The sequence below is a fragment of the Boleophthalmus pectinirostris genome, unplaced genomic scaffold (genome assembly GCF_026225935.1).
Source record: "Boleophthalmus pectinirostris isolate CB_2022bp ecotype Guang Dong unplaced genomic scaffold, ASM2622593v1 HiC_scaffold_18, whole genome shotgun sequence".
In the NCBI taxonomy this organism is placed as follows: Eukaryota; Metazoa; Chordata; class Actinopteri; order Gobiiformes; family Gobiidae; genus Boleophthalmus; species Boleophthalmus pectinirostris.
Window position 1 is genome coordinate 29,833,408 of NW_026571133.1, and position 22,737 is coordinate 29,856,144.

A 22,737-nucleotide genomic window follows, 5' to 3' on the forward strand; every position below is an offset into this window, starting at 1 on the left:
GGGTCATTCTCAAAAAGCGTGGCGAGGACGACACAGACGCTTACGGCGCGTTAACATCCAGACCCGATCAAACGTGATGCAGGTAGGAAATGCAAATATTTCGTAATACAAAATATGGGTATGGATTATTTTGATCATGTTAACATAATCAGCTTTTATAATCAATTTTCCGATGTCACGACGTTTGTGCATTTGCACTGCTGTCGCTGTGAGACTCTGGCGCTGGAAGTTCCCCATTACGGCATTTTTCTGCTCCTGCTCCTTTTGTATTGATGATAACTAGGTTAAAGTTCTTTATTTTGTCTGAAATTTCAAAACGGAAAAGATGGCTTTTCAAAATTCTATATGCAGCCTACATGTAGACTTATAGCCTACATGTAAACCTACAGGCCTAACCCTCAGAAAATAGCAAAAATCCAACAATCTGAACTAGGTCAAACCTTAACTTGTAAAAACTAAGCATTTTGAATTTAAATTGTAGCTGTTAAAAGCAACGAGTTAAATTTCTATTTAAAACAATACAAGACTACAAGCAATAGGGCATGGCTACTTAACACACTTAATACATAACATAACATATAAATACAAAAATGTGTCATGCAGTCTACTCCACCATATACGGCTATGATTTATATTTGTTAAACGAATGTTTTGACATGGGTATAATAAATTTGTAACATGTCTTCATTACCAGACAAAAACATTTTGTGGTCCAAAAATATAATTGATGAAAGGATGTGGAAAGCAAGTTGAAAAGAAGAACATATGACGTGAAGTGAGACTGTTGCCTTTTTATGCAGCTTATGATGTTGACCAGAATGGGCTGTTATGTTTGGATGGTTTGTCAGAAGAAGAATTCACGTGTACAGAAGGAAGATTGTGGACCCGCAGTGAACAGACTCACAGCAGAGTTGATCACACACTACTCCACGTGGCTCTTCTCCTTTTAATAATGCATGAGTTCTGATGTGGGACCCCAAGTCACCTTCAGCTCACATCTTGAGTGCAGCGCAGGATCAAAGACAACCAGATGTGCATTCAGCATTATTATTTACTTAGCCTTCTGATACAGGGCAGATAGAAAATAACATTGCATCATGTTGTGTGTAATGAATCTCTACAGAAATAACATTTTACCCATAGTTATATTGTACATGCATCCTCAGCAGACCGATCTTTTATTGATGTGCAGTCTTAAAACGTGTGAATTATTAAGAGATCCTCCTTGCTGTGTGCTTTGGCATCCTTTCATATTCAAATAGGTGAATTAAGGGACAGGGTTTCCCAGGGCTGAATCTCAGAATATAAAATCATCCTGTTACAGGACAACAAAAAAGAATATAGCCTGAAAATGGTGGATCATCAGATCAAGCAACAAGGAGCTGAGATCCATCCATCTCTTTTTTTCTGCTTATCCGAGGCCTGGTGATGGGGGGCAGCAGTCTAAGCACGGCCTCCCAGACTTCCTTCACCCTGGATACCTCCTCCAGCTCCTCTGGAGGGAGCCCAAGGCATTCCCAGGCCAGCCGAGAGACATAGTCCCTCCAGTGTATCCTGGGTCTTCCCTGGGGTCTCCTTCCGGTGGATCATGCCCAGAATACCTCCCAAGGGAGGCAACCAGGAGGCATCTGGAACAGATGCCCAAGCCACCTCAGCTGGCTCCTCGAGGTGTGGAGAAGCAGCAACTCTACTCCGAGCTCCTCCCGTGTGACTGAGCTCCTCACCCTGTCTCTAAGGGAGATAGGGTGAAGAGCTGAGATTACATGGCATTATGTGAATGACAAGTACATTTTTAGCATCTGCATATAAAATGATCCCTCAAAAACAACTCTCGCCAAAGCTTCCTAAAGGGGAATTCAGTGTACATACAGAAAAATTAAAGCACTTATGCATGTGCTATGGCTGTAGTCATCTCAAGCACTATGTCTATATAAAGCGTAACTGTATATCTGAAATATTCATATGGATATTGAAGGGGAAACTGTGCATGTAGTGTGAGAGTATTGATAACGTGATGCCAAATTTAACTTCAGGCAATAGATATTACATATCAGTTTACTCAGTGAGCTCATTATACTCTTCCATTTTCTTTTCACAGAAGCTAAGCTTAGATTTTCAGTATGTATATGGAATGACCTAATGTTTCACAACTGGAATTTGCTTATTACTGCACAATATCAATATTGTACTGTAGACCACTTACACCTACTTTTAATTGCATTCAGATATATTAAATTAATAAATGAGGCATCAACAGTGCTCCAGTACAGTGCAATCATTAGAATGTAATATTGTCCTTTCGCAAATGGGGGTAGAGGCCAGTTTGCCTGTATAAATGCCATGGGATTGTTATGGGATTGGTAAATGTAGCATCCTCACAGTCTGTTTGGGTCAGAGTTCCATAGCAGAACAAAAGAAATGTCTGAACTTAAATTAAGTTGTCATAGGACAATGGGTTTATAATTTTTTTCAATGCAATGTATTATTTTAGCATTTTAATTTTTTGGGTAAAATTTAAATTATGATCATTTTAAAACATGATACAAAGCAGGTGCCATTAAAGTGAATTCCATACAAAACTAGACCGGTTACAAATTCTCAAAAACATCCATGGTTATAATAATTTGGCTCATTATTAAGTCACCACTCATTACAGATGTTTTTTGTAAATCTAAAGAAGCAATACACATTTTGATGTTTTTTGTGTGTTGTAGGCTAATGAAAAGGTGGCGGATGGTGGTCTCCTGCCTGATGCCAATGGTAAAGATCCTGGTCCAGTCACACAAACAGAAGGCTCCAAGTGGCAGAAACCTCGCATCACCCGAAAATCTCTGATGAAATGTTGTCTGGTGAAGTGGATTATCGACAGCACCAATCAGCAGGGACCAGGTACTTCCACTTTTACTAATCTTGCAGCAAAAATGCTTTGTATCTGAGTGGGACAAAATGGTTAGTGACAGAAAGGGTGGAGTGAGAGCTGCAGCTTGTGTCAGAGGGAGATGGTTCAGGCCGCTCTAATCCAGAATACATGAATTTTACATCATGTGTTCTGCCCCATCTACAGTAGGGATCAACATTTAAAATTCAGTGTTGACTTCTTTTTCACTTCAGCTATTTCTGGAGCAGGTATTTTCTTCATCAGATGTCCATTCATTTCAGCTTCCTATCTGTCAGCAAATGAACTGTTTCTCCATGGCTTCATTTTGTTTTGTAAACTATTGTGTTGCATCACATTGACTTTCTCACAAGAAACATATACACATAATCTATGGACCTCTTTAAATACATTTTATATTGTGTAATGCAGATGTATGTTTGTACACACCATGTTGCCCCACAAGGCCCTGTTTTCTAAATTATTGACATTTACCTTCTGTGCTGTCAGACAAAGCACACATCTGAAAGTGACATCAATCTCTATTATCAAAACGACATACTGATAAATGGAGCGATGCCTAATGAATTAGCATATCTTAAGGAAATGGAGTATTCAGGACACATCCATTAATCAAACTAAAGCAAAGATTGCACTGTACATGGTTTCCCTCTAGTGGTTGTTTTCATTATGGCAGTTTTTCCATTCTGGTGTAGCAGCTACTGTTAAGAGCAGTTAGTAGCTTTAACAAAATATTCACCTGTCACCTGAATGTTCACCTGTCAGATGTCACAGAACTCTTGATGAACTGTAATGGCTGAGTGTGTTTCTGTCTGCTACAGCAAAATCCTTTGGAAAGTCATTTAAATGCAAATGATTAAGCAGTGGCCATTAAACTAGGCACAAACTCTTCTCCATAATTTAGTTTATAGGCTAATGTTTCTTCAGGCTATCATTACAGTTATTTAACTGGTTACTTCCATAAAGTAAGTGAGTGGGGGGAAAGGCCTGTTTTTTCAAATCCCCTTTGAAATTTGACATGTTACTTCATGGAAGATTTTTTAAAATTAATTCAAGCGAAGAAATTTCAGTTTGATTGAAAATGCTTGAGATGAAATCATGGTGACAACCAGTAGGGCTGTGTCTTCTGATCTATACTTATCAAGTCACATAAACTTTGGTCAAAGATGTTTTAGAATGGTTTTTACTTTGTTGGGTGGTAATGTTTGACTAAACAAATGTTTTAACTAGTGTTATCTCTTCTAACTCCTCTCCACCATTGATCTGCTCTGCTCTGTCCATTATGTTGTGCAGCATCATCAGTGTCCTCCACACACTCAAGCAAGACGCAAGACCCACATACTAGTATATGATATGGTCACAAACTAAACAAAGGGTGTATAAACTAATAAAATAATAAATAAAACAAACATGGCTATTTCACTTGTTACATGGGCAATAAAGTTTGAATTCCAAAGCTGGTCATCTTTTGGGACATATTGGGACAATATTACGCTATTTTCAATACTATTATTTTCAATACTATTATTTTCAATACTATTTTTAAGCATAGGGCTGGATGATTTGGCAATAAAAATGTAAACGTGATCTGATCTGTATGACAGTATGCTTTTTTGGTGATATTATTATGTCATATCAGGATTTAGAGCTTTTCTGTTTAATGCAGTTCTCTACTTTAACTCAGACACTTTAACTCACCCATTCATTCTATTGGTTATCCTCTGTAAAGCACTAAGTGAGTGACAGATCGATTTAACTAATTACTTTGTAGTGTGAAAATACAAAAAGTGTATTTCCCTCTTTAAGGCAATATAAAGAATATTCCATGAAAAGTGATACAATCAAAATTGAGTTGAGTGAGAAACTTTTTGGCATACCGTCCATTTCTAATTGAGTAGTACATGAAAGTGAAGACTACCTAATGCCAGCAATACAGTGATCATTTAAATGAGCTTCTATGACTTAAAAGGCGGCATTATGGCATATACAATCTTTACTATTTTAAACAGCAAAGGGTCCAGGAGACAGGGGCAGCGCCGCTCAGGGCAGGGCTGACTCGCTCACCCTAAGTGCTGTTCATATCCCAACCATCAGCGGATGTGGATCAATGCTTGGTTTTACAGCTTTGCATCCTTGAAATGACTTAGGGAATAAAGACAACACAAACTGTCCATCAGAGACTATTAGTGAAGAAATTCCTTCAGTAACACGCACTCCCTTCCCCAACCTCAGAAACACACTTCTGAACATGGGACAGAGTGAAGCAGGCAGTTGTGGGAGGAGCACTTGGTTGGTATGGTATTGTTGTGGGAGAGATCCAAAATTTAACAGGTCAGGTCTCTAAACACCGGTCGCCGAAGACATGGATACAACACTTACCTTTTAGAAGTAGGAATGAAGAAATTTTATTTCTTACCTGCCTCAAAGGGGATGTTATGCGTCCATTCTCTTAGCGTTTTAACACAACCCTGATTGAAGCTGGTGGTTTTCATCTAAGTGATAAGAAGTGCTGATGCCTGTACTACAAGCGTTTGAAAAGGAGACGTCAATAGCCCAGAGATGACTGGCCACAGCTGACATTAGTTGACAAGAGTTAGCATCTAAAACACTTAACTTTATTATTGTAGCAATTCGGAACCAGACGCTGTATCTAAATGAAAGGCAAAAATGGAGGGCATGGAAATGATAGCCATTGCTGTCGTGATCGGGCTGTTTATTGTTGTGCTGAAACAGTTTGGGATTTGGGAACCTTTGTCATTAGAAGGTAAGACTCCCAAGGAAAGCATGGACCTGGTTTGTGGTCAATATATTGTTGTTCTTGTGTGTTAGTTGTTTGTTATAGAATTTAATGATTGCTTTTTTACCTTACCCATTTCCCCTCCTGACCTATCTGATGTTGAGAAGACGGTGAGCATCTTTTGTAATTTCTGGAGGGTGTGTGCTTCCCCTTGTTACTAATATTATTTTGTCCCTTTAGAAGACAGTAATCTACCAATGTATTGACTTAATATCTTTGTGTCTGTATGTTATTAGTCAATAGCTACAAAAATACACCAAGTGTACTGTATTTAGAGGATGCATTTCCAAAAATTTCTCTGATGACACTTTATTGATTGTTAAAGGCTTGTGTCCCTTATTGAAAACAAAACAGATTTATTAGACAATACATAAAGTATACTTTCCTTGTTTCTCCACCCAATTTCTCACTTTCTCCTCTCCTCTCCTCACACCTTTCACATATTATTTCCCCCTTTAGATGGTGAGCATTTCCAGTTACTGATGCTCAGATATTTCTCCCACACTATGTTCTGTTTTTCGTTCCAGTCTTACTGCTCCTATCCTCTCCCACTCCTCCTCTTTCCCTGTGTGTTCCCTTTGTTTGTCTGTTATGCTTGTTCTGACAGACAGCAGTGACAGTGACCTGGAGCTGTCCATGGTGCGCCACCAGCCTGAAGGCCTGGAGCAGCTCCAAGCTCAGACCCAGTTCACCAGGAAGGAGCTGCAGTCACTCTACAGGGGGTTCAAAAATGTGAATATCTCATGGTTTTCCAAATATAGTCCAATACTAGATGGCAGTAGCTCTGTTGGTAGAGTATTCCTCCTTTGAACCAATCAGAGGTTCTGCGGTTTGAGTCCCGCTCTCGACATAAACATCACTGGTCGACTTGTCAGATCTCCCACAAATAAATAAATGCTGTTGTTGTCGTTGTGCCCTTAACTAGTGTCTATGAAGGTGTCTTGAAGGTAGAAAAAGTAAAATTTGACCATTTATTATTAGTTTTTCAATGGATAAGGCACATTTTCCCCAATAATGGAGCAGATGATGTAGCTTTTTTAAGGTATAGGCTATATATTGTCCATATTTAATGCATGTAATTTTTGCATTGAAATGAAGGACTGATCAAAAGAGATAAATTGAGTTAATGAAATTCTTTTGATTGTGCTTTAGCTCATTGTCCCGGTGGAAAACAAGACCATACTGATCAGTTTGACAATATGCTTTGTTTTGTTTTCTCTGTCTGAAGGCACCTTGAGATGATGTGTTCTAACTTTAGAAGGGTATAATGCACACTGACATTCAGGGGCTGTAATGTGCCATTAAATGTAGCAGTGGGCCATTAAAGAGGAGAACAACAGGGCCACAAGTAAACAAAGCATGTGTTACAAGACTTGGAAACAACAGCAGGCATTGATATTTGTTTAATGGGCTTTAGGGGGATGTTAAAGATGTTTAACAAAATGCTGAAACCACAGATGTTGGGCTTTAATACGTTTTACTGGACTTTTCCCCCAAAACAGTAGCAATGACATTTTCTCACAAGTCAAAAATTCCACTGAAAGAGCCATTTATCTATAACTGCACACAATTATTTATTTATTTATGTATTTATTTATATAGAGAAATATGACCAACAGGTGCAGAACAGATCTATACAATAACTATTCTACCTTTATTTTATCACTTATAACCTCCATTATACTAAGTTTTCTCAAATTATTTCTCCTGATTTATACTCTTAGTAAAATAAACTGCAAACTGTCTTAGGGAGTAAATTTGGACACAGAGGCTGTGAATGTGAGATGTGAAGCCTATTTATAAAACCCTTGATCTGCAATAGAAATAGCATTGCCTGTTCTCAAAATGATGAGAGTCCATTGTGCTAATAAGACAGCACTAACAACATTAGAACACATTCATTCCATTATTTAAATTAAGTTTATGTTTGGATGGGTTGTACCATGACACAGATTTGTCTCTCATCAACAGGAGTGTCCCAGTGGTTTAGTGGATGAAGAAACATTCAAGAGTATTTATTCACAGTTCTTCCCTCAGGGAGGTACTGTTGCAGTTGTAAATTCACTCACTTCTCTCTAATATCTGTATTTTTATCTTTTCTCCAGTAAATATTTGTACTTTTCATTTCAGATGCTACTACTTATGCTCATTTTCTGTTTAATGCATTTGATATGGACCGGAATGGTTCCATCCGCTTTGAGGTATATAGTGTTTAAACTGGCTTTTACTCTGTAGTTTCCATTGTTTTACAGGCTAAATAAAAGCATGTGCTTATAAACAGGACTTTGTGCTGGGCCTGTCCGTGCTCCTCAGGGGCTCTGTGACTGAGAAGCTTCGATGGGCTTTCAACCTGTATGACATCAATAAGGACGGTTATGTCACTAAAGAGGTCTGCAGAGCCATCAGGTCAATATTGTGTGTGTATATTATGTTCCAATCTTTGACTTTTCTTTCAGGAAATGTTGGCAATAATGACCTCCATCTATGACATGATGGGGCGGTACACACTGCCCAGTGTGCGAGATGATTCCCCATTTGAGCATGTGGAGAAGTTCTTCCAGGTGAATTTGATCGTATACACTGTTGGACATGATACATTACAGTACTGAATCTGGGCCTCAAATTGTTGTGGAATTTGTAATTTCATAGAAAATGGATCGTAACAGAGATGGAGTGGTGACGATTGAAGAATTTATTGAAACATGTCAGAAGGTAACAGACAGAAGACAGCTTTATTTTGAACCATGTCACTAAAAATGTCTCTCTTTTCCAGGATGAAAATATAATGGCTTCCATGCAACTTTTTGAGAATGTTATCTAATCAACCATCTATAGACTGATACTGCATTGTGCTTCCAGCTGCTATTTCCTGTGTCAAATAACCAAATTCTGACATAAAAAGTGACACCAGGATCTTCCATTTTGATACAAATTGCTATAGGCTTTTACACTTCACTTTTAGTCAGGACTATAAAAGCATGTTTATATCTTATTGTATTTTATTTTATTTATTTATTATTATTTATTTTATTTTTTGCATGTATTTATATTTGCATTAATTTCAGTTAAGGCTTTTTTTTTCTTAAACTGTAAATTGTGTCAGATCAATGAATTTGTGTCTTATTTGGTTCCCTGAAATAAAAACACATTTAACTTTGAGATCATGTTATTAATTCATTTAATTTTATTTAACTTTGTTTTGTTTTTTTTACAATAAATAAATAAAACAAAAAGGTACTTTGCTGTTGTATATATTTTTGAAAAATAAAAATGTTTACACTAGACTGAAAAGACTTCGGTTACCTTAATTTAACTGTTTATTCCCATAACTGGAATTAAGGTTTTTAAATCACTTATTTTTCGTGTGCCATGTTTATTACTGAGGTGAGAACAAGTTATTGCATTCACTCTGTGTCAATGTACAGTAGCCTATGTGTCAGCAAAAATCACTGACTGTACTGTATACAAGCAGAGCCAATAGCTCCTCCCTTGTGGGTGGGACTAGCATTAGAAGTGGTTTCCATGGAGATGACTCCTAAAAGCATACCACTGATGAAAGTTTCAGAGGTGACCATCGATGAAGCACCACCATCTCACTGTCAGACCAGACAGAAAGGTAGGGTTATCTTTTTTACAGTTTTATTAAATGATATGCAGACAAGAGCTTAATACATTTTACTCAATAAATGTACAGTTCAGAAGCCCAATTATCATTATAACAGTCATTATCTGAAGTGAAAATAGTTTTAAGTGTACTCGTAATAATGTAATGTGAGTAGGGATTACACTTGTTTGTGTGTAAAAGTGTAAAAAAAACAAAAAGACATCCTAAAGACCATAATGCTGACCGCAGACTAAATCTCTATTGTGAATGTGTAATTTTATAATGTAAATACCATAATATCTTATTGGAAGAAATTGTTATAAAGTAGTAGCCTCTATTCCTCTTCCCTTGCCTGGTTTGGGTTTTTTCTTTTTCTTTTCTTTTCTTTTCTTTTCTTTGTAATACATTTGTAATAGTCACTGTGAATGAGACACTCACCACCACACATTATGTTCAGTTAATCCAACTGTTGACTAGAAGAGTGTTCCAGAGTTCTGTTGTGCTCTGATCATGTGACTGCATGAGCCTGCCTCAAACAAACACAGAACACTAAAGCATCTTATGTAATTTATATCACTCACAGCTGTGACCTGCCTCTTATCAACATGTGTCCACAGATCTATCTGCAATAATGAAGACCCGACTTTACTCTATGTGCATGTGCCTTCTGCTCCTCTCCACTCTGTGTCCTAAGACCCTCTGTAAACGCGGTGGGCTGTTTCGGGGCAAGAGCAAAGGGGAAAGCAAAAAAGAGTCCCTGCAGAGCAATGGCCTCACTAAACAGGGCCTCAGAGTGGTGGGGGCTGTTGCTGCTGGGGGCATACTCGGAGGAACGGCCACTGGCTATGGCCTGGGCTTCCTCGGCAAAGGAAAGAACAAATCAGGCCATAAAATGATCTCATCCAATCAACATATGTACCATAAAGAGGGCCAGAGGGCAGAGGACCAGTCACAGTGGAACGCAGCTGCTCCTGCCATAAACAACTCTGTTTTTCTGCTATCCTTGGTGTCAGTTCTCATAATCTGGATAAGGAATGCTTAAAAAACATGATGTTAAATAAAAATGTACTGCAAAAAGGTTACGTACATCTACTAAATGTCATTTTGCCAGAAAAAAAGGATAGACAGAATGTACCGAAGAAAGAGTATAGACTAGTTCTATATGAAAAAAGTTGATGAAAAAACAACATTAATAGTGAGGAAGACACTTCATCTAGGGAGCTTTTAACATTTAAATTCTATATGACTCTTAAACATTAAACATGTCCTACATACTTCAGTTTCAGGGATTTAGTAATCACAGTAAAACAATGTCCTTAGCATGAAAGTCATTTTATTGACCAACTGTGGACTGTCTTTGATGTTTTGGATGCAATTGTTTACAACAACAGATTCAAATTACAGTACACACAAGTTTGTGTACTCTAAATATGAGGAAAGGAGGGTGCCATAGGAAAATTAAGAGAACTTACAGATCTTTAACACAATAACCCTGTCAAACCCACTGATCATGAAGGACATTCTATACAATTTATTCAATAAAATGGATATCCATGTATAAATTTATATTTTTACAACAAATAAAACAATACGGAGAGTTAGCAAACATTTTAAAAAGAACATACATCTAAAAAAACAGTAGTTCATAGACACACAGGGTGCCTCAAAAATTATGTATTCATGTAACTGGAGTAACAAAAGTCGTATTATGGATAGAACAATTTATACTTTTCACAATCGCCTCAATGTACTTTAAATTGGCAGAAGAAGGAAGACTGAAAAAAGTAATCAGATGCACACAATAGGGGGCGAAGTGGAACAGGATTTTTGGAAAAAAGGAATATTTCCAGTTGAGCTTGTATCAGATTTTGTGCACAATAAAACACAAAATATACATCCAGTTATTTAGTAAATGTTTCCAGCTATTTTTCATTCCCTGTTTTTATGTTAAAACATTGCCTTAATATGAAAAACAATATTAAAAAAGCAAAACAAATTTTCAGAAGGAAACTCAGTAGTATTCCACCTAGTTCACCAGAGTATTGATCATATCATAATGAAGAAAATACAGGCCACATGGATATCATAGTGTCTCATCTTACATAACCAATTGCAAGACAAACAGGTTTCTCATGTGGATGCATTATCACATCCATTACCACCCAGACCTCACTCTGCTACAACCCACAAAGAATTGTCTGGCTCAGATGTACAAATAATTTGTATTTAAATTCAAATGCAATGTGACCATATTTTTCAATGGATCTTGGGATTATGTCATCATACCTCATAGAATTTTCACTTAGTCTTATGTTAATTCAGTAGATATTTTAAGATGCTAAATACTAAAAAGTTCATACAAAAGTATTCTGATTTACTAGATGTGACTCAGCAGCTTATTGTGCTGTTACATTGCTGCTGCATCACTATGAACATTTGGCACATTTTACCACACATGGTTTGATTTTAGTGTTCTATTTGGAACAGGTTATGTACTACGATTCAAGCTCTTGTAGATAAATTATAAGAAAATATGGATTATCAAAGGGAGAGAAGCCTCCTTTTTCATTAAGAGAAACTAGTGATGTGATATATGGGTTGCAAAGTGGTTAATGTACACTGTACATGTTAGCAGATTAGTCCATAAGCATTTAGGCAAGGTGATCAAAAAACAGAGTAGCTATGCACAGACAATGGCAAATCATGTGTGAGTATATTAGTAGCAAAAGGGCTTACTGAAGCAGAAACATGCTGCACAGTAAAATCACCACAGATGTGAACAGCTGAGAGACACACAGAAGACTACCTTTGTTTTGTATCTGGGCTTCTGCACGCTTTTGGAGAAACTGCTCAGAGTAGGCCATGTACAATTCCACACACCGCCGTGCTTTCATCTGCTCTATTAAAGAGGGGTATCCAATTTCTTCAATGCTGACAGTGTCCTTGTCCTCCTCGTCTATGTCAGACTTGTCCTGGTCTTTCAGAAGGTCAGTTCGATTCATGCATTTGTCCATGTATTTATCATAGGGATCAGCTCGTGGAGGTAGCTTGTATTCATAATCACGACCATAGTCTTTTTGATCCGTGGACTGGGTGCCATAGCGACGGTACATGTAGTTGTTGTAGTAGTATTCTTCTTCATGACTTCGGAAGTGAAAATGTGGTCGTGGAAATCGTCCTAATCCATAACCAACAGCCATACCAGCCATAGCACCCACTCCAGCTGCCAACATTGCTTTTTTAGCAAAACCCTTAGACTCTACTTTAGGTATGAAGCCTTGGTTCATGGCTGAACGGGCAAAAGGGGACCCACCCGGCCCATAACCGCCATAGCTTCCTACGCCATAGCGAGGGCTGAGGATCTTATTGTTGGGATTCCAGTTTGGATAGCCTCCCATTCCACCACCAGGATAACCCCCAGGATATGAGCCTGGTGCACCCCAGCCCTGCCCCGTATTACCTCCTCCTCGTATTGGATAGCCACCTCCCCACCCAGTGTTAGGATAGCCCCCAGCAGCTGGATATCCACCTGCGGCCGGATAGCCACCTGGGTACTGGTTTGGATAGCCTCCTCTGCCTGGCTGGTTGGGGTATCCTCCCGCTGCTGGGTATCCCCCAGCAGCAGGATACCCACCACCTGCAGGATAGCTACCTGCAGGGTAACCACCTGCAGGATTTTGGTTTGGGTAATTGCCTCTTCCGGGTTGGTTGGGGTATCCTCCCGCAGCTGGATAGCCCCCTGCAGCTGGATAGCCCCCTGCAGCTGGATAGCCCCCTGCAGCTGGATAGCCTCCTGCAGCTGGATAGCCTCCTGCAGCTGGATAGCCCCCTGCAGGGTTCTGGTTAGGATAATTTCCTCTTCCAGGTTGGTTAGGGTATCCTCCAGCAGCTGGGTATCCTCCAGCAGGATTCCCTCCTGGATTTTGTCTGGGATATCCTCCAGGATTGGTGTTTCCTGGATGGGGATAACTTCCGCCAGCAGGATATGGGTTAGAGTTTCGATTAGGAGTTTGCCGAGGGTAATTTCCTGGTTGAGAGCTGGGGGGCTTTGAGGACCCCCACCTGTTTGTTGATGATGTTTTCTTGCCTCCTCCAAATCCACCTCCCTTTTTAGCAAAAGTCCCATCAAAGTATAGGAGTCCCATAATAAGAAGACAGATGAGGACAGCCCCCCTTAGTTTGCCCATCATGGCCCTAAAAGATAAAGCCATCTTTCATTAGTACTTGATTAATACCAAAGAACATATTATGAATATAAACAAACAAAAATAACAGGTAGGCCTATCACAGCTCTCCAACAATCAAAAAGGCAATTAGTTAACCGATGTTTAAAGGCCTATTGTGACGCTTGCATTAGGTTATTTTAACAATGAAAGAAATGACTAACTTATTTTGCTATCATAGTTTGTTTCTATACTTTGTTACATTAAGAAAACATTTTGTGGAGCCAGGTAGCTAGCCAATTTTATTCTGAAGAAGAGCTCAGCCTAGAGATAGCCAGCTCGACTAGATGCTATAACAGGCCCGTCGGCTGGGCTTACGTTCCCATCACAAAATTACTCCGTAAATAATTCCCATTACTGTCTTTAAAACCTACCGTGGTACTATATAATCAGATGCCTCGGTGGTAATAAGGTGGAAGCTTGGACGTGTCCTCTTAATCCGTGTTACGGTTCTTCCTCGGTGTATTGGGTGGATTCAGGGGTGCGCTCGTGTTGATGCGCTGGTTACAGACGACGAGAGAAATGGAGGCGGAGCTAGGTTCTGCGTTACGTTAACGTCACACACAAAAAACATCGACGCTTTTTAAAACCGGCTGTCTATTTTAGACGTGCAGATATTAACATATAATTTAAGGGGAATCACAGGGTAATATGGCCATTATAACCTGTAGGTACAAATGTAACTCTATGGAGCAGATGATCCACTGATCTACATGTTGGCGCAACCGCACTTTCCTTAGAGACTATCACTAAGGTAAATAATAATTCATTTGAGTCCCCAGATGCACTGTGGAGATGAATCACAGTAGTGTAGTGTAGTGTTTGGTATCCATGTGCAATAGATAAACAAGAACAGTGGTGGCCAAGTATTTTTTCCCTGTGGCCACATGAGAAACAGAAAATATTGTGGCCAAAATGTTTAACTCATTTCTGCATATTAATTGTATTTCTTTATAAAAAAGCAGTAAATAGCATTGTTTTGGCAAGCTGGTCAGTCTGTGTAATGACTAAGCAATGAAAAAATGCAGTTGCCTTAAAATAATGTCATTAAAAAACTCCTTTAAAATAAAAACTATGCAGCTTTAGTCCATGCATGAGGTCATATTATGAAATATATTTATTTTGTAATTCCAAAGAACCTTAAACAGGCCAGTCAGACTCAACCAAAGGGCCGTATGTGGTCCGAGAGTTGGACAATGACCAAGTCTGAGCTAAAGGAACCATGGCCATGGCAACTGTAATAACAGACATTCAGTTTCAGTAGTTTTGACTCAATGTACTTTTTATTGCATTTTTAAAAACAAATTTAACCTACTGTGTATTTGTATTTTCTTTTTATCTAATGTCTGTGTTCAACCGTATTATATGTGACAAAATCTCGAAAAAGATATATGCTAAAGACACATGTCTTTTTTCAACATGTAAGCAAAATGCAATTATATTTTTTACACAGACCCTAACATTATATTTAATCTAGGTTATGTAAAATTCAGTGGTTGTATCCATAGTGCATTTCTGCATTAATTGTTACTCTAATACAGGAGTGTCAAACTAAATTTCACAGAGGGCCAAAATCAAAAACTGAGACTAAGTCATGGGCCAAATTTTCAACAACATCTGCATGTTTTCTATTCTTTTGAGATATGTAATTTTAAACCTTTTCTTATTAAAATAAATTTTTAATAATAGTTTCAATTAACATTGAATCTAGAACAAGTAATATAAAATAATAACAACATTTTAAATAAATAATGTCTCTATTGCCTATAGCCAGAGGGCCAGCTGTAATACATATTTGATATGATCTTGCGGGCCAAATATAATTATATCATGGGCCAAATTGGCCCCTGGGCCTGAGTTTGACATGTCTGCTCTAATATAGGGTGAATATTCATTTTCATAATTCAGGGAAACCTCATCCTGAGAGACATTCCTGGGATTTTAACCACCAATCATTTAATCCTGACAGACACACCTCATCACTTAAAAATACCTTTATTTAAATAAATGGTAACCATTTGCATTTTAAAAACATATATATATATATATATATATATATATATATATATATATATATATATATATATATATATATATATATATATATATATATATATATATATATATATATATATATATATATATATATATATATATATATTTTTTTTTTTTTTTTTTTTTTTGTGTTTTGTTTTGTTGCATTAATACATAATATTGTATGGCTACTCTATCTGTCTTTATTTATACCACATTGTTTCTAATTGGCTGTGGCTGGGTTACGTTCTTTTGACGTCTGGTGTGAACGCTGAGGTACCCGTATGTACTCGCAGCTTTCCGACGGCAACATGTCGAAAAGCAGAGAGCCAAGCGGAGGAACTACGTCTGTGAAAGGGACGGTCGGAACAAAGCGCTGTTAAACGAAGCGGTGTTGTTTTGACATACTTCAGATAAGGGTGGCATCGGACTCACAGCTTATTTAGCGGCCAAGTGAAATCCGGATGGGTGGATAACGACGCTGTTTGCCACGGAGAGGTAGCCCTGTAGAAGCGGCGGAGTGACGGGCAGCAAGCTAATACCAGGTTGGGGTTGCTGTTTGTTAGGGGATGTTATCCGTACTGTCCTATGGCAGACTTGTTGCGAGGGCTGTCCTTGGAGGACTCTCTCAAACGGACGGTCGAGACTACAAGCTAATCAGTGCCAGCTATGGCTTTGGTAAAGACTTTCGTAAGGGAATCCTGAAAAAGGGCATGTGCTATGGGGACGATGCGTGTTTCGTAGCACGACACAAGACTGCCGATGTTTTGGGTAAGAATATTTCCTTTAAAAATTCCAGTTTGAAAAGCGTCAAATGTGCTTGAGTGACCTTCACACGTGTATCGACCCCCGGATGAAAACATGACACCCCACCCTCTGGGCCACATGACAGCTGGCATCACACTTTTGATCCTACGACAACAGTGTGTTGAACTCACAGGTCACCAGTTCGAGGAAAGAGAAAATAAGAAATGCATTAAATGAATGCATTCAATACAAAGTATGTAATAGCATGTGACAGACAATCTTATGCGATACACCGAATGACCTTTCACCTAGATAGGCTCCTGGGGAAAGTCTAGTGAAACGTAGCAAGATAATATACAATTTAAATGAACATTTGTATCTGGAGTCATTTTAAACAGATCATACTTGAATATACGGCACTGTATACCCTTAGATTGAACAGCACAATGTCTTGCAAAGGTCAGAATGGTAGAGCATGGAGGCAGCCATATTGCTAACAGGCTGCTAACCTATTTAGCTTTATGGGCTTTGTCCTCACCAGCTGAGAGCATGGGAAAAAGAAGAGAAGGAAAAAAAACACCACCACCACGTGTGTTTGATGGTCGTTTTAACAATGATGCACTATGGTCACTGGTCAGTTATGCTGATGTATTGAATCCTTGTGGTTCTTATGTATATTACTAGAAAATGAATCTGTTTTTTTTTTTTTTTTTTTTTTATGGTTAATCAGTGGTTTGTAATGGACATAAAAGTTCTGAAACATCCCAACCGAAATAAATTAAATTAACTTTAAAAAAAAAAGGCTAAATCAGTATCTGTTTAAATCCATTGTAAAAATGTTCTGTACATCCTCAGTTGTATTAATATTGTTGGTTTCAGGAGTCGCAGACGGTGTGGGAGGTTGGCGTGACTATGGTGTTGACCCATCTCAGTTCTCTGCTACCCTCATGAGAACCTGCGAGCGCTTGGTGAAAGAGGGACGCTTCACTCCAAGTAATCCTGTGGGCATTCTGACCTCAGGCTACTATGAGCTCTTGCAGAACAAAGTGCCCCTACTTGGTATGCAGCATACAAATCACAAACAATAGATGACACGGTGAGCTTGTAGTCTAGTTTTACCCTAAGTGTTGGACAGTCACCCATGTGTAATCCACGCACCTGACTCTTGGTTTTCACACAGTTTATTGTTTCAGTTGAACAAAATTCAGTTGCACAGAAAATACAGATGTGCCATAAAATAAAGACAATTGGATCACCGTTAACTACAATTATGAGATAATGGTGAGGGTAAAGGTTAAATCCCCACTTTAGGCTTGGGAGCAAGAAGTGAAAGTTGCATCTTCACCATTATTTCTGATGTAATGCCTGTGAGGTAACTGCCTAAACTTAAGCAAGTGGCTGTTTTTTCAGTTGCAACCTGAAACACTGACCTTGTGAGGATTTGCATTTTTTCCCTTGCACATGGAACGTTTCTTTGTGCACTTAAGTTACAGAAGGTCAGGCGCCTTACTGCAGTTGAAGACTTTAAGACTTTAATATCTTGGACATTTAAACATGGGGAAGGGGTCACATTTTTCAGACACTGCCCCTGACCCCTTCTCGGCAGATGCTACATGCGTCTCTCGCTGTTTTGTTGTTATGTTTGTCAAGTGATCTTCTTATATTTTGGGAAGCTGTTACTTGTGATGGTATTGGCACACTTTTACACTTGATGGTCATTTGGAAACTGGGTCAACCATGAGACCATTTTGGTCAGTAGTAATTATTTCAAATAATTTGGCTTCAGAACAGTAGAAGCATATTGTTATTGGGTATTCATAGTTTTATAAGTTTCACTTTCACTCTGGCTCTAAAGTAACTCGCCCTTCACAGAGCTATCACATTGCAGTCACAGTTTCTTGCACTAATTAAACTACTGCATCAGGTTTGTAAAGATGTATTGTTTTGTATATTCATGGAAAATTGCTGTGTGGGAGCAGGGATGATGTAGGCTTGCGTGTACAGCATTGGATAAATCTAACCATAAGGAGGGGTTTGAATAGGGCAAGGGTAAGATCACACATGCATTGATGGCATCTAAAACCTATTCAGACATGTTTTTTGATGAGTGATCATTGTTATAACATGGTAGAAAGTTCCAATGATTGTGCTTAATATGCTCTCATGTTTTTTGCAGGAAGTAGCACAGCTTGTATTGTGGTTCTGGATCGGCGAAGTCACCGGCTACACACTTGCAATCTTGGGGACTCAGGCTTCTTGGTTGTGCGAGGTGGAGAGGTGGTACATCGTTCTGACGAGCAGCAACATTATTTCAACACACCCTTCCAGCTGTCCATTGCTCCTCCAGGGTCTGAAGGAGTGGTACTGAGTGACAGGTTAGTTTTGACCCTTTCAGGAGGCACTAGAAGTGCATCGCACACAGCCTGGTAACCCTGGTATCCCCTGCATTTGAACAAGGCTGCAAAATAAAAAAAAATTTATTGTGACTTTTTTTGTAGGCTGCACAGACAAATGGTTATTGCTTTTGTTTGTTATATTTCCCCACGAGTGCTAAGAGGCGATATCTAACTTCCAGCTCAATTCACCTTTTCAAGTTAGATTTGAGGCGATTTGTTAAATTTAAAAAAAATTGACAAAAATCAAATTGTTGCTTACTATATTTTCATGGCAATATTTTTTCCACAATATTTCGACTGTAATGTTATATTTAAACATTTGTTGTAGTTGGCTGTTAGCATTTATTATAATTTTGGTTTTATTTGTGACATGAATAAACCACGCAAAACACTACAACTACACACGGTAATGATTTCTTATGAGACTCTGGTGTTAGACTTGTGTGGTCAAGCATGTGGCATTTGTCAGTCACCAAGACAGCCCTGATTTTTCATAGTTGGCAATGTGTGATGGCACACAACATTAACTTCCCTAGAAAATGCATCAGAGCCAATTCATAAATTGGTACCAGCCAGGTTTATAAACACTATCTATTGTCTATTGTGTGTATTATCTATTGTTTATTGTTTATTGTTTTAGACTTGTAAATAAATGCTGCATAACCCACTGTGAAGGCCAGCAGTATAGTAAATGGCTACATGATAATTAATTTCAATTAAGCAATTTGCATAAATGGGCATCCTGGGTTTGTTATATACAACCATTTGGAAATGACTGCTTTTCTGAGTTACTAGAGAAGGATTAGCAATGGCTGCTGTGATGACCTGCTGGTTCTGAGCACCGGTGGTTGAGTGCAGCCTGCCTCTTTCTCCTGTGATTGACTGTGTTGTATTCTGTTTACCGTTTAGTCCTGAAGCAGCAGACAGCTCATCCTTCGACGTGCAGCTTGGTGACATAATCCTGACTGCCACAGACGGCCTCTTTGACAACATGCCAGACTACATGATTCTTCAAGAGCTTAAGAAACTAAAGGTAGCATTTTTATTTATTTTTTTATTTTTTTAATTAATAGCATCAAATTGTTTGGCGAATGAGTTTGAGTAAGTGAAGTGTACTTAACTACTACCTGGGAGCCGCTCCCGTTGCTCAGCAACTGAGACACGCGCTAATGCTAACAACACGCACCACGCAGAGTACGCACACGGATCAACAACAAAGATTACGCACAGATAATCAAACTGTTGGATTTTAAAACCAAGTTATTCTAATAATTCTCATCCAAATCTTATGACTAAAAATGAAAATTATGTTTAACTTTTGCAAAACAAAATGGCTGTATTTGTGGGATACATCTAAAATTGGCAAAATTACCTTAAAGTAAAAAAAAACAAAAACTGATGGAATATGCATTATTAAAAATTATTATCATCAGCGCCACATACAGGCATGGCATATGCATGACATCGTTTTCACTCAGTGCCTCATTGTCGTCTGGACATGAATATTTATTGATCTGACATGTACGTGGATGCAAATTTTTTTCAGACCGCAAAAAAAAAAATCCAGAGTGTTGTCATGTGGACATAGCCTATATTAGATACATAAAGCTAAGACGGGAATGCAGTAGCTCGGTTGGTAGAGTGTTTTTCCACTGATCCGAAGGTTGGTGGTTCGAATCCCATTCTCAACTTAAAACAGATCCACTGGTCAGGTCCACTGATCCACACTGTAATTCTAGCCGTTGTTGTGTCCTTGGGAAAGCCACTTAAACCACCTTGCCCCCAGTCTCTGCATATACTGGTGTGTGAATGGGTACGTGGTTCCTTGTTATAAAGTGTTTTGAGTGCCTTGAAGGTGAAAAGCGCTATATAAAAATGTGACCATTAGGGATGGGCATGATTAGTCTATTAATCGATAATTGATCATTAAGAATTTCATCGATTACGTTCATTTTAATCGACAAACCGAATGTAGGTTGCTGTGCATAGCGTCGTCATAGTAATAATAATGATGATCATTTTAATATAAAAACGTTAATGATTAATCTATAATCAATCGTTAATTCTTCTGACAATCGATTAAGAAAATTTCATCGAATGCCCATCCCTAGTGACCATTTACCATTTAAGACCTATACATTATCCCTAATAAACCCATATTCTCACCTTTGTACATTAAAAGATTGTTTATTTGTATTTTAGACGACCAACTATGAAAGTGTCTTGGAGACGGCACAGAGTATCGCCAAGCAAGCTCACGATCTTGCCTATGATCCCAACTACATGTCTCCTTTTGCACAGTTTGCCTGTGACAATGGTCTGAATGTTAGAGGTTTGTACAGAGCAGCATTTATATCTGACATGTTCTTTCACATGTATTTGAAAAGTTTAATAATATTTTCTCTGTTTGTCCTGTTGTACAGGAGGGAAGCCAGATGACATCACGGTGCTGCTGTCTATTGTGGCTGAATATACAGACTAAATGTTTTTCTTTGTTTTCCCATCTGCCTGAGTCTTCCAGTCCTTCCAAAGAGCACTGCATCCAATGGGCTGCCAAGGTCCACCTTCAAAATTACACACTCCTTTTTCTGGAGGCTCACAGTCACAAATATTTTTTCTTCCATTATTTTATTTTAAGGTGAATGGACTTTCATGGTGTTTCATGTTGATCATGATGCAGAAGGGTAGGTGGTATGACTAGATGAGATGAGATTGAGGCCTCCTGCAGCTATACTGGGCTCTTATGAGAACAATAAGCCAGTTTGGGCTTTGAGAGTAATTGGACCTCAAAATGTCTAATTTAAGTTTATGCACATGTGATTAAGGATAATGTATAGAGTAAAAGGTGGTTCCACAAGATAAGTCCAGGCCCCCCCAGGTATTAGCTGTGGATTGTGTGATGACTTTGTTGATTTTTTTTTTATGGTTAACTGAATACTTTCAAAAATTGGACCAAATAACACAATAATTAAAATTATTTTTTTTATGTATCATGAACTGAAATGATCAGACAGTAATAAAATTTAGCAGAAGTGGCCCCAGACTGATTGCATAGTAGTTTTGAGGGTCCTGGACTGAAAAGTTTAGGAACCCAAACTTTGGGGGGTGGAATGTGTGAATTGACAGAGTAAGATTAGGATTTTACCCTTATGATTAAGATGTGATTTTACACACATCTTATGATTAAGAGTACAATTTTTGAAAGTGTGAGCCTTTATGTGAAGCTAAATCAGGTTTTTGTCATTCAGCTGATGGATATGTCAGTGCACACCTCCTGGTATGTTGTAAATATTTTGTTGATTTGCTTATTTAGCAAATGTTACTATTATGATGGATGAACACAAGAGTTCATTCATGCAACATTTCCTGTGTAGTTTAGTGAGCATTATCAATTCCAGTCTTTCATTCACAGAAATGAAAACCTTATAAGTCTTGTTCTTGCTTGCATTTTGTGTGTGTGTGTGGGGGGGGGGATTTGTGTTTGTGTTGGAAGGTGTACGGAGTCATTTGAATGTCTTTCATATTTAATTTTTATCCTTTCAGAGCTATGGCTGGCATCTGTGAAAGCTTACAATTGCAATGATAGGTCAGGCATAAATTTTACAGAAAAAGGATGTATTTTTGTAAAGAATATTGTTACCTTAAAAGAGCTTGATGTGTTAAATGGCATTATGGATGATTCCGACTATCTTAATCTGTTGTGTATTGTGTGAGTGTGTATATATATATATATATATATATATATATATATATATATATATATATATATATATATATATATATATATATATATATATATATATATATATATATATATATATATATATATATATTTTAGTCCCTCATTCTTTACATGGCGTGCTGTTTATTTTTGTTCTTTCTGTTAAGGACTTGATTCAGATGGACATGGTCACATGATTCTAACGAGTGCTTGTAAATTTGGGTGCTGGATCCCATCATGTATGTTAAGAATACTGTTATTGGCATTTGAAAACTAACCTAAAGAGTATTTACTCTTAAGTGAAGCACCAAAGACCTGG

At 38.2% G+C, this 22,737-nt stretch overlaps 3 protein-coding genes across 4 annotated transcripts; 2 read left to right on the forward strand and 1 right to left on the reverse strand.

Moving 5' to 3' along the window:
* Nucleotides 1-16: 16 nt before the first annotated feature.
* On the forward strand, nucleotides 17-8,746 carry LOC110160444 (calsenilin-like). 2 transcript variants are annotated; one of them, XM_020925083.2, is made up of 9 exons: nucleotides 17-82; nucleotides 2,715-2,889; nucleotides 6,301-6,425; nucleotides 7,665-7,734; nucleotides 7,824-7,894; nucleotides 7,975-8,082; nucleotides 8,150-8,254; nucleotides 8,343-8,405; nucleotides 8,467-8,746. In XM_020925083.2, exons 1-9 carry the CDS (start codon nucleotides 77-79, stop codon nucleotides 8,512-8,514), a joined length of 771 nt encoding a protein of 256 aa, XP_020780742.1. In that variant the 5' UTR covers nucleotides 17-76; the 3' UTR covers nucleotides 8,515-8,746. The 2 variants fall into 2 exon arrangements, with proteins under 2 accessions (XP_020780742.1, XP_020780743.1); XM_020925084.2 differs by lacking the exons at nucleotides 17-82; nucleotides 2,715-2,889 and adding an exon at nucleotides 5,564-5,660.
* Nucleotides 8,747-10,610: 1,864 nt separating this feature from the next.
* LOC110160442 (calcium-binding protein P-like) lies at nucleotides 10,611-14,051 on the reverse strand. Its single transcript, XM_020925080.2, has 2 exons — nucleotides 13,895-14,051; nucleotides 10,611-13,491 (listed from the first exon to the last, which is right to left on the reverse strand). Exon 2 carries the CDS (start codon nucleotides 13,485-13,487, stop codon nucleotides 12,030-12,032), a length of 1,458 nt encoding a protein of 485 aa, XP_020780739.1. The 5' UTR covers nucleotides 13,488-13,491; nucleotides 13,895-14,051; the 3' UTR covers nucleotides 10,611-12,029.
* A 1,774-nt stretch (nucleotides 14,052-15,825) lies between these two features.
* LOC110160524 (protein phosphatase PTC7 homolog) lies at nucleotides 15,826-22,131 on the forward strand. The gene is made up of 6 exons (XM_020925183.2): nucleotides 15,826-16,325; nucleotides 17,181-17,360; nucleotides 18,478-18,676; nucleotides 19,607-19,730; nucleotides 20,900-21,029; nucleotides 21,121-22,131. The coding sequence occupies exons 1-6, from the start codon at nucleotides 16,124-16,126 to the stop codon at nucleotides 21,177-21,179; spliced, it is 894 nt and encodes a 297-aa protein (XP_020780842.1). The 5' UTR covers nucleotides 15,826-16,123; the 3' UTR covers nucleotides 21,180-22,131.
* Nucleotides 22,132-22,737: the final 606 nt, after the last annotated feature.

Excerpts from the sequence above, each read along its gene's own strand:
- LOC110160442 (XM_020925080.2), bottom strand. The coding sequence starts at position 13,487 with ATGATGGGCAAACTAAGGGGGGCTGTCCTCATCTGTCTTCTTATTATG.
- LOC110160524 (XM_020925183.2), top strand. The coding sequence starts at position 16,124 with ATGTTATCCGTACTGTCCTATGGCAGACTTGTTGCGAGGGCTGTCCTT. Across the intron at positions 17,361-18,477 it reads GAACAAAGTGCCCCTACTTG|GAAGTAGCACAGCTTGTATT; the intron begins GTATGCAGCATA and ends TGTTTTTTGCAG. Across the intron at positions 19,731-20,899 it reads AAGAGCTTAAGAAACTAAAG|ACGACCAACTATGAAAGTGT; the intron begins GTAGCATTTTTA and ends TTTGTATTTTAG.
- LOC110160444 (XM_020925083.2), top strand. Across the intron at positions 6,426-7,664 it reads TCTACAGGGGGTTCAAAAAT|GAGTGTCCCAGTGGTTTAGT; the intron begins GTGAATATCTCA and ends TCTCATCAACAG. Across the intron at positions 7,895-7,974 it reads ATGGTTCCATCCGCTTTGAG|GACTTTGTGCTGGGCCTGTC; the intron begins GTATATAGTGTT and ends GCTTATAAACAG.